Source organism: Glandiceps talaboti, chromosome 10 (assembly GCF_964340395.1).
Source record: "Glandiceps talaboti chromosome 10, keGlaTala1.1, whole genome shotgun sequence".
Lineage (NCBI taxonomy): Eukaryota > Metazoa > Hemichordata > Enteropneusta > Spengelidae > Glandiceps > Glandiceps talaboti.
The window spans coordinates 142589-162710 of record NC_135558.1 but is presented as its reverse complement, the minus strand read 5'-3'; the positions used below and the strand labels follow the sequence as shown (position 1 = coordinate 162710).

Sequence of the window (20122 nt, the reverse complement as noted above, 5' to 3'; positions counted from 1 at the left end):
AACTTTTCCTTGCATCATTCAATTTTTTATAGTGTACGTCATAAATTAATTTAGGTAGTATTTTAGAGACACTGTAGTTTAACACGAACTATATTACTATGCGCATTTTTAATTGTCTGGTGTCAGGCAACGGTTACATGTCCTTGCCTGCCTAATCATTATCCTACACATGTGATAAAAGTTCGTTGACACCTAGATAAAATTTCACATGGTTACTTCGGTAAATGTGTTCAGTGCTGCCAGACTGCTCCGACGTGTAGTGGACGCCTTACCGGGTTGGAAGATGGTGCTAAAAGCGGTTGCACTGGGCGGCTTGGCCACAGCTTTACGATACAATGGTCATACTTGGTGGCATGTCATTTTAGCTGTCCTCATCGTTTATATTATCATCAGCTGGAGGTTTGTCGTGATCGCAGTCAGAACATTCCCCCGAGATTACAAGTAAGTTCACTAATTCACTTCACACTCACAGCTCTTCGCAACACACACACTGATTTTTTTTGCGTCCCCAACAACTGCTCGTAACGATACTGACTGGGTCTTGGGTAACTCTTTATTCAAGTGTGGTCTCACACTTGGCCAGTAAAGATGAACACGTCGCCTTTATTTACTTTCTACGTCTGGGCCGACAAGAGTTCTCAAGTGGTCTGAGCTGCAGTACAGATTTTCGTCATGTGATAGTTACTCAAAAAATCAAATATTTTAATTCTTGAGATCATCAAGTTGATTTATAATATTTCTAGGTGCAATAATTTTTGTACCTTTTATTTTTTATTTTAATTAGAAAAATTAATGTAACAAATGTTACATTTTGTTTATCTGTCAGTGTTAGTGAAACGGACGCCACACCAACACTGCAGTTATCACCTAAAAAAATGTAAATAAGGTACTATATTCCTTGAAAGATGACCAGTTCTTTTCAAAAATACTAAATTTAATTTTAAAACATTCAACATACATTACAATGTATGCATGAAGTGATTAATTTTTTTTAGCAAATCAAAGCAAATTTCCTCTATTTTCGTATCCTACAGTAATTAAAAATAATGTCTAAATATTTTTGTAGTCCACAATAACCATGTTATACTTGTGATATCTTGCACTGAAAAAAGTACATTTCTATTGACATTTTATTCAGTATTTGATTAAAATGGCATCGTTTTTCTGAATCAATACAATGTTTAGTCTAAGTTTTGATGTTATGATGAAAGGCAAAATAACTAACCTGATTGTTGAAGTCAATAAAACTTCCTAGTATATAGTAGTAAGTTTCATGTTAAGAATGAAAAGTATATTAGAAATGTGTATGCTACCAAATTACATGTTCATATTTTTTTGCATTTGACACCAAAAGCATGTTTTCACTATCCAAAACGTTTCAAGTATATCAAGCCAATTCCTGCCTATTACAGACACACTGTAGTGTTTACACATTGCCAATTTCTTTTAAAGCATGTTGACAAGTAATATCGAAGAAGATTGTGATATTTAGCACAACTGACCTGATAAGGTTCAGTAGTGCTATAGGCATGATGAAGTGTATGTATATGTATATGTATATGTATATGTGTGTGTGTGTGTGTGTGTGTGTGTGTGTGTGTGTGTGTGTGTACATGTACATGTGTGTGTGTGTGTGTGTGTGTGTGCGTGTGTGTGAACAACAAATAAAAAACCATTGGACCGATTGCCATGATATTTGGTGGGTATATTACCTTGGGTGTGTAGTTGGGAAATTGTTCAAATCAAAATGATCTTACCACCGGTGTGTGATTTGGGTAAAAAAAATGTGATTTTTGGTTAAAAAAATTAAACTCCAGAACTACTAAGCAAATTGATCTGAAATTCGGTTGGACTGTTCTTAGAGGTGTTTAGATTAAGAATTGTTCATGACTTGATGATCCCATCAGTGATATGCAAATTAGGTATAAAAATGTATACATCTTTTTGGTCAGAAATCTTTAATTCCAAAACTAGAGCAGATTAGGCTGAAATTTGGTTGCAACGTTCTTCAGGGTGTTTCTAGATTAAGAATTGTTCATGACTTGATGATCCCATCAGTGATATGCAAATTAGGGCTAAAATGTGTCTTTTTTGTCAAAAGTATATGGTTCCAAAACTACTGAGCAGATTGGCTGAAATTTAATGGGGATGCATCTGGGGATGTGTAGATGAGACTGTATTTATATCGTGAAGAGCCCATCAGCGATATGCAAATTAACTCATCTAGGTGTTGAATTCTGTACCTGCATGGTACAGAAACTGAGATAGTGACACTGACTGGTACTGAGAATCATAATTGCCTTGATTAATTGTTTGGAACTTTGGTTCACTTTGTGGACTTAGCTCTGTTGATCTCAGATATACTATAAATATTTTGAATGAACTTTGTATGACATAGTGTTTCAGCAGGAATCTTTGGAAGAACAGTGCTTTTGCATGTTTTCTCTATATGAAAGACAAATAAATAAAATGTGCTAATTAGCTGTTTGCATACATGTTACACAAACCCTGATTGTCTTCCCCCACAGACAGATTTAAATTGTAAGTATGAATGAATGAATAACAAACATCTTTAGCCACAGGGTACCATTACATTGTATTGTAAATAGGAATTGATTTATTGAGCTGAATTCTTCAGTTTGCATATTAATGAGGTAATTTACATATTCATATAAATATTGTCTTCATTTTGCATATTGATAAGGAAAAGTGTTTCTGTGAAGTGTATTTTAGTAGTAAAAATCATCACAACTTTTTTTGTAAAACTAGTCAGTCTCTTGAGACAACACCAAAACTGACTGGTTCTGAGAATCCTTCTTCCTTCATGACAGATCAGTGAAATTCAATATCCACTACCTGAAATATTAATGAACAAGTAAAAGCATATGAATATCGTGATCCAAGTCATGATCTTTTCAAAGTTGAGACAATATAAACATCGCTGTTTTACCACAAGGATCAGATTTCATGACAATTGTAAGACTCTGGAAATTTCACATTTGCCTTCAGATTTCTTGCTAATTCTTTTTTAAACCCTTAGGGTTTTAAGTATTGATTTCCTCACTTCATGTACGTCATACATGTGTATGTCTTTTACTTTCCCATTAAACAATATTATATTATAGCATTACCAATACCAGTGAATTTTGTGACGTCATCGCTGTACATTATTACTGATAATGTACTCCGTTATTGGGCATCGCGGCCCCGGAACGAGCATAACAATATAAGCTTATTTGTTCTGTTTCTTCATACGACTAGGTATTTTTTCGAAATGTATGTTGTTACTTATGATTGTCATTTCCACTGTTTAAAAATACAACGCATTCATGAAACATGTATATGTGTGTGTACGTGTACGGACGTGTGTCGCTATGGTTAGTATTCAGCTTCCGGGCCGAACATGGCAGACGATGTTCAGCGCTGTGTATATTATACGTTGTTTTGCGTTTCTCGGTCTACAAATTCACTGGAATTGGCAAAACTATAAAATAATAACAATAATGTACGCCCTCCAAGTCCATAATGGACTCAAGCAAACTTTGCACTCCATAATGGGCTCGGCTGTTGCCTCGCCCATTATGTCGTTCAAAGTTTGTTTTCGTCCATTATGGGCTGGGAGGGCGTACATTATTGTTTAAACAATGGAACACATAATTGTCAGTGATAAAATTCAACCATTTTTCCATGGCATTTGATAAATTAGGTTAAGGCCCCCAAAAAATTTGTGTGGTTCCGATTACATTCAATTTTAGAATAGGTTGGGTAGGTAGATTTTTTATTTCATTTTTTATTTTTATTTTTTCATGTGCGAGTGTCTGGTTCAGGTAGTTATGTTTTCTGTTGTTCTCCATATGGTTGCTGTGTTATCGGTTTCTTCTCATCAGATGTACAGCCATTACAGATTGGAAGAACAGTTTTGTATTGTCTTTTTTAAGTTGATGTCAGTTTCCACATCCACTATTTCTCGCGAGACTTCACAATTTTCGAGATTTTATTATTTTTTTCTGGAATATGTTAAAAAATGTTGAAAGGTCGGCAGTGAAAAACTAGGTGGGTCGGGTAACAGGAACCAAACAATTATCTTTTTTAGGCCTAAAGAACATAGACTAAAAGTTTACAGAAGTGTACATGTATGCTATATTTTGATTATTTATTTTCTTTGTTATTTTGATTTCATTAAATGCCTGCTAACATTTTCCTCCATACCAAATATTGATGTATCTGGAGACTGTCATTCAAAAGTATGAATTCTAGAAACTGTTGTTTCATGTGTTTCTGGCAAGGTATAAGTGACATTCCATTGTAGTACATCCTTAAAGATGCTAACGAAATGTTGGCAAATATTTGGCATTATTCTCAATAACTTTGTGACTCTTAATAATAATTTTAGCTCCAACAGGCACAATGTGGAGGGGGCTATAGGAATAACGTATGTGGAGGGGGCTATATAGGAATAACCTATGTGTGTCAATGTCTGTCTGTGCATCTGTGCATGGTCAGTCATATCTTTGTCACTACAATGATTTAGTGTTGGGGCTATGTTTTTGAATGTGGAAGACTACGACATGAATCAGTAGTCCAGAAACATTATCAAATCAAGATTTATATACATTGTACATGTAGTACTACATTAAAGATAATCATCAATTAAGTTTTTCTGATTTTGTGAAATCTAGTAGTATGCTTTCATTTGTGAATTTTGAAATGTGTGATGTTAGTGCAAAACTAGAAGTTTAAGGAGCTTACTCATGGAGGGTAAAATTCTACATTTACCAGTAATGAAAATGCTCAAATCATTAAAAAGAATCTATTAAAATATTCCTTAAGGGTTGGACTTAAAGTTGAGTTTGTCAATCATACACTTAGCTGTCACATCACTCTTATGTTTCAGAGCGCTGGTGGCACTGATTGGTCTACAGCTACGACTTCGGCAAATGAAGAGAACAAATAAACTAGTACCAGGTTTCTTCAGAGATCTAGTCGCTAAACATCCTCATAAGATAGCTCTACGGTATGAGGGCAGATCATGGACATATCAAGAAATGGAAGAATACTCCAACAGAATGGCTAACTACTTCTATGAAGCTGGCTATAAGAAGGATGATGTTGTTGCTATATTCATGGAAAGCAGACCAGAGTTTCTTTGTATGTGGTTGGGACTTGCCAAAATTGGCGTAATTGGTGCTTTGATAAATTTTAATCTCAGAATGGATTCACTGGCACATTGCATTGCTGTGTCAAATGCTAGGGGGCTTATCTATGGAACAGAATTGACTGATGGTAAGTATATTGAAATCAGGTATTTATTAGATGGGTGCCAAAATGGATGTCTTCAGGAATACTATAAACCCCTTCGTAGTCTCATGTGTGTGCATGGGTAGGACAAAGCCTCCTTAAACTTCTATTTGACGTAGGAATTACAGTCTGTGCACCCCAAGGGCCAGATATACAATTGTATGACGTATGACTCCCAATGTGATTTAAATTTTATAGCACATGACACTGTTTCTTTGTTGTGTGGAAATGCATGTACTACTGTAACAATAAATCTTTGTTAATATTTTATCTGATGAAGAAAGGGCAGGGTATTTTTTGATGTGCAATGTTTCCAGAATATGATAAATGCATATGCTGTCATACTGTGTCTCATGATTACTCATAAGTGTGTATTGACTTGATAATGTTATCTCTAGTTTTAGAAACACTATAAATGTCTGGTTCAAGGTTAAAAAGGTAGCTACTTGATTGTTAGTAAATATTTCACAGATCTGCTCTTCATGTTTACATGCAGCCCAGTTCACTGGCTCTGTTGGATACAACCACACAGAAATACATTTGTAGTTGTATGTATGCCTACTGCAAGGTTGTCCGCAAGAAGAGTCTGTGTGACTGCAGATATGACAACAAATACAAACAAACACTGAATGACTGCAGATGACAACACATACATCTACAAACAAACACTGAATGACTGCAGATGACAACACATACATCTACAAACAAACACTGAATGACTGCAGATGACAACACATACATCTACAAACAAACACTGAATGACTGCAGATGACAACACATACATCTACAAACAAACACTGATCAGAATGACTGCAGATGACAACACATACATCTACAAACAAACACTGAATGACTGCAGATGACAACACATACATACAAACAAACACTGAATGACTGCAGATGACAACACATATAAAGAGACAAATCTTTGTGTTGTATGTACATTTATGCCCACTTCAAGGTTGACCACAAGAAGTTAACTGTTACTACATTTTGTATTCTTGACTGACTGACACTAAGACCTATTTATTTCACAATAGAAAGATGTATTGTTATACGTTTACCAATTATTACTTACACCAATGCATGTTGATTATTCAATAGCACTGCAGTGTAACATTTAAAGCATTTATTCATTATATCTGCACATGTATGCAATGATATGCAAGTGAGTACATTGATAGTTCCTTGTTCACAAAATTGTGTGATAACACAATCTTATTTTTATGGAAATTTGCTGTTTTGGATAAATATACAGAACCCATGCCATGTGAGTGTCAGTGTGGGTAGTCAGGTACTTGCACGCCTGTTTGCACTGACATTGTTTTCTGCACTTTTACTTCTTGCTTGTGAAAGTATGTTCCACAGAGAACACAGCAAACACTTGTAAATACCCCAAGTATGACACACTTGCACTCTCAAGTCATGGGGTTCTGTCATAGTAAAACAATCCATGCTGTTTGAATACTCAAGTTGTTAAAGCTGGCTTACAGCCATGGAAGCTAGTATGAATGAATGAATCTTTATTTCACCAAAGTTAAACAATAACGAAAGAAAAGACAAAAGTTCGAATACAAAAAAAAAATGCTAATAAAATATATTAACTCTGGTGGGGACCATGGAAATAGGTAAGCATGCCTAGTCGTGTCCATGATCCAACCTACTACTTAAATTATAATACTTGATACGAGAAATAGTGAAATACATTGTAACTACTAAAAACTACTATTTACAAGAAATGTGAAAATGAATACAATGTGACTAGAGGGCTAATTGGAAAATGCGGATAAGTCTAAGTACAAAGGAACATTTGGCAAGTTACAAAAAAAAAACATTACTCTGTGAAAAGATGCATTTTTAACTGTTTTTTGAATTGGTGTCTATTAGAAATAAGTTTTATTGTTGTTGGGAGTGAATTCCAGTGCTGAGTACAAGCATATTTGAAGTTGTGTTTGCTGACCGTGAGCTTTACCTTAGGGACTGGCAGGTTTCCACTGAGACATGAACGTGTTAAGTAATTGTGAGGCACGGGTTGGGGTATGTAATGGTGAAGATTACGGGCGTAATGACTGTTATTGAGGTCAAATAAGAACAAACAGGAATATTGTTTACAAAGCTTATGGATATTAAGAATACCAAGTCGGGAAAACAGGGGAGTGGAGGGGGCATCGAAACCAGAGAAAGATATAAGTCTGACAAGCTTCTTTTGAAGAAGAAGGAGAGGTTTCAAAGTGGTCGAATATGTATTTCCCCAGATTTCTATACAATAGCTGAATTGGGGCAGGATGAGGCTGTTATAAATTAAAAGAAGAACTGATTTTGGAACATAATGACGGATACGTGAGATAATGCCTACTATAGGACTAACCTTGCTACGTACTTTCTCAACATGAGATTTCCAAGTTAATGATGGGTCAATTGAGACACCCAAGTATGTGGCTGAGGATACACTTTCTATAGTTGTGTTGCCAATAGCCAGGGAACCATTAGCATTTACCTGTCTCTGTTGGGTTTTGATGATCATGTAATTGGTTTTATCTAAGCTAATAGTGAGTTTATTTGTACAGTTGAACCCTTACATGTACAGTTGAACCCTTTAGCTGACCTTTAACCTTTGACCCAGGTTTGCTTGCTTTATCACTATCAAAAACATGTAATGATAATGATATTCTATAGTGTTTACTTAATGTATCAATTTGTTAAAGCTGACTCATACAGCAACAGAAACCAGTACTGACTTACCTTGAGTTGAACTTTAACCTTTGAACTCTTATGAATGTCTCATCTTGTTTGGTCTATTTTGTAAAATCTTGGTCTTGCTATGACAGGTGTCTGTCAGGACAAAATCGAAATGTGGCACGAACTGAGTTTATAAGCTGTATTTATTACTTTGAATGAAAATCATAAAAGTTTGAGTATATAAACCCCAGTCCCATGATGGAGGGACTGTCAGTAAACTTATGGTAATTTGTATATTCAAATGTTAATGTTAAATACATATCTTTGATGGCAATAAATTTGTCTTCTCTACATGTAGTTACATCAGCATCAGTGTAAATACATTGAAGAAACCATTCACTGGTCAGTGTTTTTGGTAAGGGTGGTAACTAGGTAAAATCTACTGGTTTTCCCGCCCAGTCATTTTACTAGGGTTCCCAGACAAAAGTATGGTAAAGTGTATGGGAAACCAGCAACTAGCAACTTGTACCCCATTCCTCCTTTCTGTTACCAGGGTTACCTAACCTTAGCTAAAACACTGCTGGTATATAATCATTGGATGAGGCGGGCAAAACACTTAGTTACAAGTACACTGCATGGATCATGCCTTGAAGGCATCCACCGATCCATGTATGTAACCTAATAATTGTCTCGTTTGTTCCAGTCTGTAAATGTCCTTGGGAAAAATTGAGTTCCTGTAAATGTCTGTATATGAGTGAAGTATTTGGAAGCAGCTGTTGCCATTTGTTGTGTACTTTTCCATACTGTTGCTGTGTTGGTAATCTGCAAAGTTCCTTGGTTTGATTGTCTGCTGTGGTCTTTGTGGTATGAGATATGTGTCATGATTCATATTTATAAGGCCCAACCAACTTTGAACAAGGGAATGAGGCAAAGTTCTCTTCTTCATTCCGGTAGTGAACAGATGTCATTTTCTATGAACATTCTGTTGATACGATACAACCTGCTTCTTTTGATTGGTTCTATTGACATACACAGCGTTTGCCTTATTTGCAAATTAATTTAAGAAAATAATTGCAATTAAATCACTCAGTGACCGTATACACGTAACATTTAGTAATTGAACTCTACAAAAAGGTATCTTAATCTGGAGTGTGTAACTTCTGAATGATGTAATTTTAGCCAACTTGATGTGATCAGACTCAGAACTATTTTCACACTGTCAAAAGTCAAATGCTGTGTAATCAAAGCAAATTTTTTTTACCCAAGTGTTTGTGCAAATTTTGTTCAGTGTTTTGCTATGATGTCACAGTTAGAACCCTGGTATTTAAATGTAAAACGTGGTGAAGTTTTAAATGCAGGATGTCCATTCCAAACCATGATGGTAAACAATGATGCTGATTCAGAGACCATTGAGTATGAGATTGAAAGACTTTGTAATTGGTCAATGGTCAGAGGAAGTTCTCAATACTTTGGATGAAAAATTTGAGTTAGTTAGCCCTCAGTTAGCCTCATCACAATGCAGTGTTTTGCCATATTTTGGGAACCCCAGTATTAACAGAGAGCAGCAATCTTATAAAACAGACATGGATTTCCATACATATAGCATTGCTGAAACAATCTGCAACTGCTAATTCCTAAGCATTCTCTTCAATATGTTTTTGTCATTAGTTACATCACAATTTGCTCATGAATACCAGTTATAGAAATTTAACTGAATTTTGCATTTTCTGGTCTTTTTGAACAGCTATTCGTGATGTGAAGAATTTGATACCCAAACAGATGGTGCTATTTTGTAGTGGAGAATATAAAAATGAGACATTATCAGCTGTAGATTTAGATCATAAACTTCAAAAATCATCATCAATACCAGCTCCAGTTGTGCCTAATAGACTTCTGACAGGTGAGTGGGCTTGGTACTGTAATCATGGAAACAAATTTTGTCTTCATTTTTTGTTCACATCATGTACAATGTATAAGTATGAGTACTTTGATAAGTGGTATTTATTAATCATGTATTTACATATACACTTTTACAATTTTGGGTTTGGAGAAATTTGCCTTGAACGAAAGAATCATCCTATCTAATCCCAAGGCATGACTGATAAGCTAACGCTAATGTAAGAACCTGGAATTGAAACATGGGTCTTTAACTGATAAGCTAATGCTAATGTAAGCACCTGGGATTGAAACATGGGTCTTTAACTGATAAGCTAATGCTAATGTAAGAACCTGGGATTGAAACATGGGACTTTAACTGATAAGCTAATGCTAATGTAAGAACCTCTGTTTGAAACATGGATCTTTAACTGATAAGATAATGCTAATGTAAGAATCTGGGATTGAAACATGGGACTTTAACTGATAAGCTAATGCTAATGTAAGAACCTGGGATTGAATCATTGGTCTTTAACTGATAAGCTAATGCTAATGTAAGAACCTGGGATTGAAACATGGGACTTTAACTGATAAGCTAATGCTAATGTAAGAACCTCTGTTTGAAACATGGATCTTTAACTGATAAGATAATGCTAATGTAAGAATCTGGGATTGAAACATGGATCTTTAACTGATAAGCTAATACTAATGTAAGAACCTGGGATTGAAAATTAGGTATTTAACTGATGAGATAATACTGTTAGAATGTAGGATTGAAACATAGGCCTTTAACTGATAAGATAATGGGATTGAATCATAGGTCTTTAACCTGTAGGTGATTCAATACATGTATACTGTGAAATACTAAATTTTCACTTTTTGCTGGTGTTGTTTTCTGCTGAAAATCCCCTTGAAAATACATTTTACTCATAAGTATTTATCATGCTTAACTTCCAAAATAAGTGAAGATGACGTTCAAGAAAAACAGCCAATCTCTCTTTTCATTGAAAATTAAATCCCTTAAAAATATCATATTCGACAGTACTTCAGGATGTACAAGTACTATATGAAGAATAAATAACAAAACTGTCCTCTAAGAGTACTGTAGTTATATCTATACGTGTTGTGACAGAAAAGAGACACACAAAGTAACACAGATAATGGAAGTATTTGTAATTTAACTTTGAGAATAACCATGGATTTACTAATGGAATAACAGAGTCACCCAGGGGACAAAATGGCTGATTTTATGGTTAGGCTCTGTTTCCATAGATTTTATGCTCTATAACACCAACAACATGAATAATGTCAGAGTTTGTTTTGTATAAATTTGCAATCTTTAGGCATTCAAAAACAGTTTGTACAAAAACAAGATGTCACACATTTTGTGGGGAAGAAAAATTGGGAAAAAACTAAACCTCTGTGGCAATGCTCAACATGTATGGCTGTTTCAATTTCCTGTATTGGCATAGATTGCCCACTATGCCCTTTAAATTATATAAATACCCCTGTTGTGTCTTTAAAACTCTTAACCATATGTTTTTTTCTCTCCACAGACAAATTATTTTATATCTATACCTCGGGAACAACAGGGTTGCCAAAGGCAGCCATAATTACTCATGCAAGGTAGGATATTTAAATCTGAAAATGCTAAAACCGTTATCCCCTGCAGCTGTTACTGATGTCAAATCAAGGTCAAACCATAGACATTGGAGGAGAAATCCCCTCAATATCCCCTCCACTGTCTATGGTCAAACACATGATTTGAAACAACTAGTCAAATACATTAAAAAAAAACAAAAGTGTGAATAAAACTGTCTCCATTCTGTTAAAACATGAAGGTCAAATATCCAAGAATGTTCACAATATAGTGTCCGTATTCATTTGAAACAAAAATAGCTTTTCATTCATTCATAATATCCGGCTGTCAAAACGTTATGGTAAAAAGTCAACTTGTGAAACAACAGGCCTACACATTGAATCAAAGGGTGTGTGTGTTTGTGTTTGTGTGTGTGTGTGTGGGGGGGGGGGGGGGGGGGCTAGAGGTTATTGGCTATGTATAATAACAACTTACTAGTAGTATGTATTTATGTAATATATATTTGTGTTTTTGATTTTGTATACATTTTTGCAAAATTGCAGTGTTTGAATCACTTCTAAGTGAACATAATCAAACTAGACATTTTAGAACTGATTGATTTTATAATTTCATCCCTAGATTTGTATACATGGCCGATGGTATGTATAAATGTTTCCATATGAGACCTGATGATGTCATATACTGTACACTACCATTGTATCACTCAGCTGGGGGCATTGTTGGTGCTGGACAAACCATTATCAATGGGGTAACTACTGTGATCAGGAAGAAATTCTCTGCCAGTCGATTCTGGGATGATTGTATTGAATACAATTGTACTGTAAGTATGAATGATTTCTTGTACTAATAACATCATGGTAGCTGTTTAGATTGTAGTGATATCAATAATCAAGGGCCAAATTCTCAAATATCTACATGTCCATTAAATATCAAAATTAACTTCCCTGCCAATATGCAAAAATGCTGCCCTCTATGGTAGGATTAGTATTGTGTACTGTCTGATCATAAATTATAATACATGGAGTAGAATAAAAGATTTGTCAATGAGGGCACTCTTTATCACTCTCAACACCTCACTTGGTTATCAATTGCCATAAAAATGATATCATATATTATAGCCATGGTACACTGTACAATATCTTACCCATAACTCTCCCTGATTGGTATGCTTGGAGGTTCTTTATTTTATAACTTCTTCAAAAACCCCACACTTTTTAACATTTTAAGGATAATAATTATGTTTAAATAATATGTAACAAAAGTATGCCAAGCAATCAAAAATAAAGTTGTAAATGTTGTATAAAAATGTACTAAAAAACTAAATTAAACATGTACTCTTAATAAAACACTTTTCAATGTCAAAGTATCACTAACTTGGTTAGCCAGTTTTGTATGAAGAGTTTTAATATATAAATTTCTTTTGTTATACCTATCAGAGAATCTATATCATAACAGGTGCATATATTGATGATGATGATATTTTTTTTTGAGTGAACCCGCCAGTGTCTCTCTATGATTATTTGTTTAGTTTGTACTACTACTATAGGCCAGTGGCCAAAGTACTAAATAAAATATCATCATCAACAGGTGCACATATTTTCCTTAGTTTCCTTGCAAATATTCTGCATGTCTTTCAAGAAAATCTGTTGACAAGTTTCTAAAAATTGGTATCTCCTTCTATAATAAATCATTGATAGCAGAACCGATAAAGTGGGTATTCAGAAACTCATTAGTGGCAATTCTATGCTTCATAAATGTCAACAATGTTTTATAGAATCCATGGCTTCATGGGTGAGATTTGTCTGATTTGAAGGAGATGACATTCAATAGTACAAATCAGAGAGTATTGTTGGTATTGTACAGTGTGGTACATGTACCTGTTGTTAAACTGCCATATCAATCTGTATGCTTGTAAGAAAATCAGACAATTCATTGTGCCTACCCTACAGATAATTCAGTACATTGGTGAGATTTGTCGTTATTTACTGGCACAACCAACGAAGGCAGCAGAACAACAACACAGAATCAGGATGGCTATCGGCAATGGTCTCAGACCCCAGATATGGGATACATTTGTCAAAAGATTCAATATTCCACAGGTGAGTAACCTGCCAAGATTCCATTTCTCAATAATATATGCAATTGTACAATAATTTCAGATCAGAATACCTTGGATATTTGCTAGGTAGATAAAGCTTTTATAACATACTTCAGTGTACCTAACTTTGCCATTGTTTCATGTAGGAACAATCTCGATGCTATCTGGTAAGTTAAGTGTTTATATTCACATGGGCTACAAATTGGTATCTCGTCTAAATCACAGTTGAACTGAACGGAAATTGTAAATACAAAATTCAGTATACACTTCCCATCATATAATAAACCTTTCCTCAGCATGTTATAAAAATATTACAGGGTGAATATGGCTATTTGTGCCTTCAAACAGGGATGTCCACCATCTTCATGTTGGGTAAATTCACCATTTCATATTGATAAGGTTATGGAGTTTAAAACTTAATCTACCACCAACATATTTTATACCTTGGTTTTTTTTCTAGATTGCTGAATTTTATGGATCAACAGAGGGAAATGCAAATATTGTCAATATTGATGGCAAACCAGGTGCAGTAGGTTTCAATTCGCGGATTGTACCCTGGGCTTATCCAATCAAATTAGTTCTTGTTGATGAGGACAGTGGAGAGTTGGTAAGAGACCCTAGGACTGGTTTATGCCAACAATGTGAACCAGGTGAGTTGGTATCGAATACATTGTAAGTTAAGAGAATTAGTTTACATCCACAAAGTTCTAATATTTTGTGTACATGTAGTCAGTGTTCTGAAAACTCAATATCCTTTCTTTCCACTAAATTTATAGTATTTTTGGTTCAGGAAACACAATTTAATGTATTTGAGAAAGTAGACCTTACAAAAGTGTCATCTTGAAAGGTACATCGTGGAACTGTGTTATTTAATCAGTAAGATAAATCAATCACCTCACAAATTGTCTCATTGTTTGTGAACACAAATAATCTAGTTTTGGTACTCACACCATTCCAAGAGGGCTATCTATTCGTTCACCCCAGATTAGGTTCTACCACAACTACAAATAATCCCACAGTCCCTTGCATCAGAGTTTGCTTAGTTTTGATACCATATACCTGGTAGTCTCTGTATCATCCTGTCATTTGTTTGTGTCCCCATATCTAGGTCAACCAGGTGAACTTGTTGGTAAGATCATCAAAGGTGATCCAACTAGAGAATTTCATGGATATGTTGATCCAAAGGCAACAACAAAGAAAGTTGGACACAATGTGTTTAGGAAAGGTGACATGGTATTTTTGTCTGGTAAGTTGGTTAAATGTTGGCAATATATTGATTACACATTTCAACATGACTATGTTTCACAACAATCAACTTCTCCAATGAACATGAAATAAACATTCATCCTGATGGAATTTCAATTGAATTATATATTAAAGCAATGTGTAAATGTGAGGCTTATTGTTTTTCTTATAATTGGATCAAACTTCACTCTGGCAATTTGCCAAGCCCATATCATTTGCTTAGTCAAAGTACCATGTCTGCTAGTCTAGTTGCTAGACCCTTGGGCTAACCTGCTCACTTTAAAGGTAGCCGAATGTTGTCATTGAGGGCGCTAGTCCAGACAGAAGGTCCTCATCACCTTTTATTAGCTCCGCTGTCAGCGAAAGCTGAAAGCGTAGCTTTAGGTATAGGTGGGTATTGAGGTATAGAGAGTAGAGTGAATCATAGGTGTCCGTCAAACTTTTATATTTTTACTATCTACTCCATAAGTGACAGTCGGAATTCTTCGATATTTGGTGTGCATGTTCCCTGGGGGGAGGCTATTCAGATTTGTTCATGCCAAGTTGATCTGTGCCATTTTCAATTTTTTATGATTTTTTTTCATAAAATGTCATTTTCATCAACTCCTTGAAAACCTCTTATTAGATTGCTTTGATATCTGGCGTGTTGATGCGCAGGGGGTAGCTTACTCAGATTTGTTAATTTCAAGTCAGCACATCCTCATTTTTATTTTTTATGATTTTTTTTTTGTAATTTGAAAAAAAAATGAATATGTTAATGAGCATAATGACCGACGCCATATTGGAAATCAGTCGACGAGACTTTAAGTAAACTGCCACTTTTCAAAAGACACTATTGACGTCAAACAAGCAATGTAATATGTGCTATAGTCATAATTCTACGCATTGGGCGCCCAAATGACAAGCGTTTGTTCGAAACAGGGTTGTAAACTTCAAATCCAATTCTGCACCCTTCTACATTATCAGCCAATCCGCAACATCCTCATTTGCATACTCTATCCTGATTCGACCAGAAGCTGAAGGTGACCTCATTCGACCGAGCGATTTTCCACAGCAAGTATCTTGAGTATCAACACAGGACGTTCTTAGTACTCACTAAAATCACACTTCAGACCCACTATAAAAGTGTGATGTTTTCAGATAACATGTAACTTGTGGTTTATTCTATATTGTCGTGCAATTTGGAATGACAGTGAACCAGAATTCAGACAACTTGCGTAAGGAAGGGCATGCCAGGCATGCGGTTGAAGTTTAAATATGGCCGACAGTTCACATGTAAAGTTAAACGACATGAACGTGTCTTGCCTTTCCAAAATGCAAATATTTGGCAAGTAAAAATAATTAAAATAATTACAACTTTAATTTGGCTTCAGACTTTGCATTATGTTTTGCGTATCTTTCCCCGTTTTACATGTAAATCCGAAAAGGTTCTCTCTCATCATGTCATCAGTGTCAGTGATCATACCGCGCGGGGTAGTCCTCGGGTGCACGAGTCTGTATTACTGACTTGACTCTAAACACCGGAGGGGGAGGGACAATGTGAGTCCCGAATTCCTCCGTATGCAAGCAGGACTACGTGCGGGGCTGCTTTGAGTACGAGCGAAGTGAGGCATGTTGAGGTATTTTGTTGAGAATTATAAATATTGCGAAATGTCAAGTACAAGGTTTAAATACAATGGAATGGTGAAAAAAATGGCAGAGTCTGCTGACAGGCGCCGGTCACAAAAAACACTGTGAATTAAAATATCAGACGATGTACATGTATGTATTAATCGCCGACAATCCACCCGTATGCACGAGGGACTAACCCGGAAGCAAGTCGTTGTCAGCCATACGTTACAGTGGTAACATCGTCCGAGAAATCGCTGCGTTCAGAGTGTCACTGTCATTATTCACAGAATTGTTGTTTTCGAGTGAAAACCCGTCTTGAATTGTATAACTCTAACAAATGAAGACATGTCAAGTTATATTTTGAAAGTTGTATCGCTAGTTTGAGACGATTTTCTCACGTACTATAGTACTATCGAGGCTTACTTGGAAGTAGTAGGACCTTCCAGTTCATCGGGAAGTTTAGCCAGTCCGATAATTCTTTCTGGTTTAGTTTACAACACTTTTGATCACGCAGATTTTGTTGTTGTGATGAAAAGAAATTAAAAAAAGATCATTTCAACCATTTCGTTGTGTTTTCTTTGTGAAAGGTAACCGAACATGAACGAGTGTTACCGTAACGTATGGCTGAGAATGACTCTCTTCCGGGTACTTGAGATTGTCGCCGTACGGAAACTAAGATGGCGATTAATACATTTCTTCCCTATATATATCTACCACAACTAGAACAAGTTGAATGTTGTTGACTTTGTAAATTTGTTAGAAAATTGAAATTCAAATTGCCTCAAATATTTTAGATCCCTAGTTTATTTCATTCTTCATTAAAATTTTCCAGGGTTACAGCTGTAAGACACTGGAATTACTTATAGCCAACCTCAAAATCCTCTTTTTTTCTTTTTCTTGTGTGCATTTCCCAGTCATTTTTTTCTGAGATTTTGTGCAATTTTTCATAACAGTAGATTTTTGTTATAAAATGGTGACTATGGTATAAAAGTACAATACATTACCAACTTCTGTGTAAAATGTGTTTTATAGTGAGACATCATATGAAACCACTAACCACTTTATTGCATCGCTAAAACAAAACTGCATAGTGACTCGAAGAGCTGAAGACCTGAACCACTTCTACATGTCACCAAAATAAAAAATTAAATTAAAAAAAAAACAGCGGAGCTATTCTGACCGATAGGTCGCTTGTTTTTATTTGGCAATCCCCAAAGTGCAGATCCGAGGTCTTACTTCAAGAGTGTGTCTCTACCAAAAGAAAACAAGACATTGTCTCTACCAAAAGAAATCTGCTATCAAAAAAATTGAAAATATTCTGCCTGTTTTTATGAATGACATTGAATAATGTCATTGCTCTGTCATGATGGTGTATATCATTCTATGTGTTTAATCCTCCAAAGGTGATGTACTAACTATGGATGAACTTGGATACATGTACTTCCGGGATAGATCAGGGGATACATTCCGTTGGAAGGGAGAGAATGTCTCTACATCAGAAGTAGAAGGCACTGTTAGTAGAATACTTCATCTGAGAGATGTAGCCGTATACGGTGTAGAAATACCAGGTAAGGAAAACATACCTTAGTTTTATTAAAGACACTGGATAACTTGATATTCATTAAAACTATTTGTCATTCTTTTTAAGTGTAATTTGTTATGACAAAAGAAAATAAGGAGTTATAAAGTTATGGTTTTGTACAATCTAGAAATAAGATAATGGTCATACTACTCAAATAGAAAATGCATCGCATCATGGCAGAATCTCAATAATGACTTGCAAATCAATGTAAATTTTAACCAGATGTAAACAGAATGTAGTTTTAGAGATATTGTGTTCACAGACAGACAAATAGCCAGACAGACAGACAGAACACACAAACAAACAAACAAACAAACAAACAAACAAACAAACAAACAAACCAAAAAAAAAAAAAAAACACAGATAAAAGCATGACATTAACCCTTACTTTAGAAATGTAAAACCAATTTTTACCAGTATTCAGGTGTAAATAACAATTTTGACACACACACACAAATTTTCAATCCTTCATCTGAGAGATTGTTAAGCCACTTGCCTCTTACCACTGCAGTCGGTTGTTGGGGGCCAAGTGGTTAAGCCACTTGCCTCTTACCACTGCGGTCGGTTGTCGGGGGCCAAGTGGTTAAGCCACTTGCCTCTTACCACTGCAGTCGGTTGTCGGGGGCCAAGTGGTTAAGCCACTTGCCTCTTACCACTGCAGTCGGTTGTCGGGGGCCAAGTGGTTAAGCCACTTGCCTCTTACCACTGCGGTCGGTTGTCGGGGGCCAAGTGGTTAAGCCACTTGCCTCTTACCACTGCGGTCAGTTGTCGGGGGCCAAGTGGTTAAGCCACTTGCCTCTTACCACTGTGGTCGGTTGTCGGGGGCCAAGTGGTTAAGCCACTTACCTCTTACCACTGCGGTCGGTTGTCGGGGGCCAAGTGGTTAAGCCACTTGCCTCTTACCACTGCGGTCGGTTGTCGGGGGCCAAGTGGTTAAGCCACTTGCCTCTTACCACTGCAGTCGGTTGTCAGGGGCCAAGTGGTTAAGCCATCATAAACCACAGCCTCTTTTATGGCATCATCCAAGAAACACCACCAAGAAGAAATATCAGCTCTGGTTTGCGAGAATGTGTAAACTGTAATGGCCAAACTGCAAGGTTCTTAATAACTAAATAAGACATGTTTTATATTACCTGTGTAGGTGTTGAAGGTCGTTGTGGTATGGCTGCCATAGTGGATGATACCAATACGTTGGATCTTAGCATTTTGTCTCATGATCTCAAACAACAACTTCCAAGCTATGCAAGACCGATGTTTCTGAGATTAATGGAAAGTGTAGATACAACAGGTCTGTTGAGTATTGCAACCAGGAAGTGTTTGATTTACTGCTTGTCAACATATAAAATGTGTCACCTTTTATCAACCTATTGTAGTCAATGAACCACAGGTTACATTAAAATACTTCACAGCCATTTTCTACGGATGTGCTGTGGATTGGTGTTATAACAGATTAAGAAAAAATTGTGGAAATATTTGTCCTCACTAACATGGCAATAGTAGTAAGTGAAGTTTGAAAAAGCCAGAAGTACATTTAAAAAACAGAGAGGACAACACTCTTTGAACTCATGTTATATAATGGTGCAAAGGAAAGAATGATGCCATGTTTATTGGCATGCTTTTTTAATATGTTATTTCACACTTGCTCGTGAACATAAACAACACTTCCAGTGGCCAAATATTATGTTTTGTCTGTCTGATGACAAGAATACAATGTTTCTCCAACATCTTTTTTTTTTTCACTTTGATGAAGTATATTCAGTTGCTATTGGAATGGAAGTGATCTCCTGTGATTGTTTCGTTTTTCAAAAATATTTTTGTGTGAACACCAATGACAGAAGAATATTGTCATTATAAATTAAAGAATCAACACAAAATGAGGAAATTAGCATTTGTGAACAACTGTTCCCTTCATAACAACTATTTCTGAGACATAAATCTGACATATTTTCATTTGTTCTGTGGACAGGTACTTTCAAGCTGATAAAGGGAGATTTAAAGAGAGAAGCCTTTAATCCTAACATAGTGACTGATAAGTTGTTTTACATGGAGGTGCGAAGTGGAGAATACAAAGAACTCAATAAAGAAGCATACAATGATATCTCTTCTGGTAAAATCAGGATGTAAATGAACTGGT

At 35.8% G+C, this 20122-nt stretch overlaps 1 protein-coding gene across 1 annotated transcript; it reads left to right on the top strand.

The window, feature by feature from the left end:
- The first annotated feature begins 208 nt into the window (after positions 1–208).
- On the top strand, positions 209–20122 carry LOC144441060 (long-chain fatty acid transport protein 4-like). Its single transcript, XM_078130578.1, has 11 exons — positions 209–441; positions 4895–5283; positions 9722–9877; positions 11409–11478; positions 12071–12272; positions 13402–13551; positions 14011–14200; positions 14659–14796; positions 17810–17974; positions 19130–19276; positions 19955–20122. The coding sequence occupies exons 1-11, from the start codon at positions 209–211 to the stop codon at positions 20110–20112; spliced, it is 1998 nt and encodes a 665-aa protein (XP_077986704.1). The 3' UTR covers positions 20113–20122.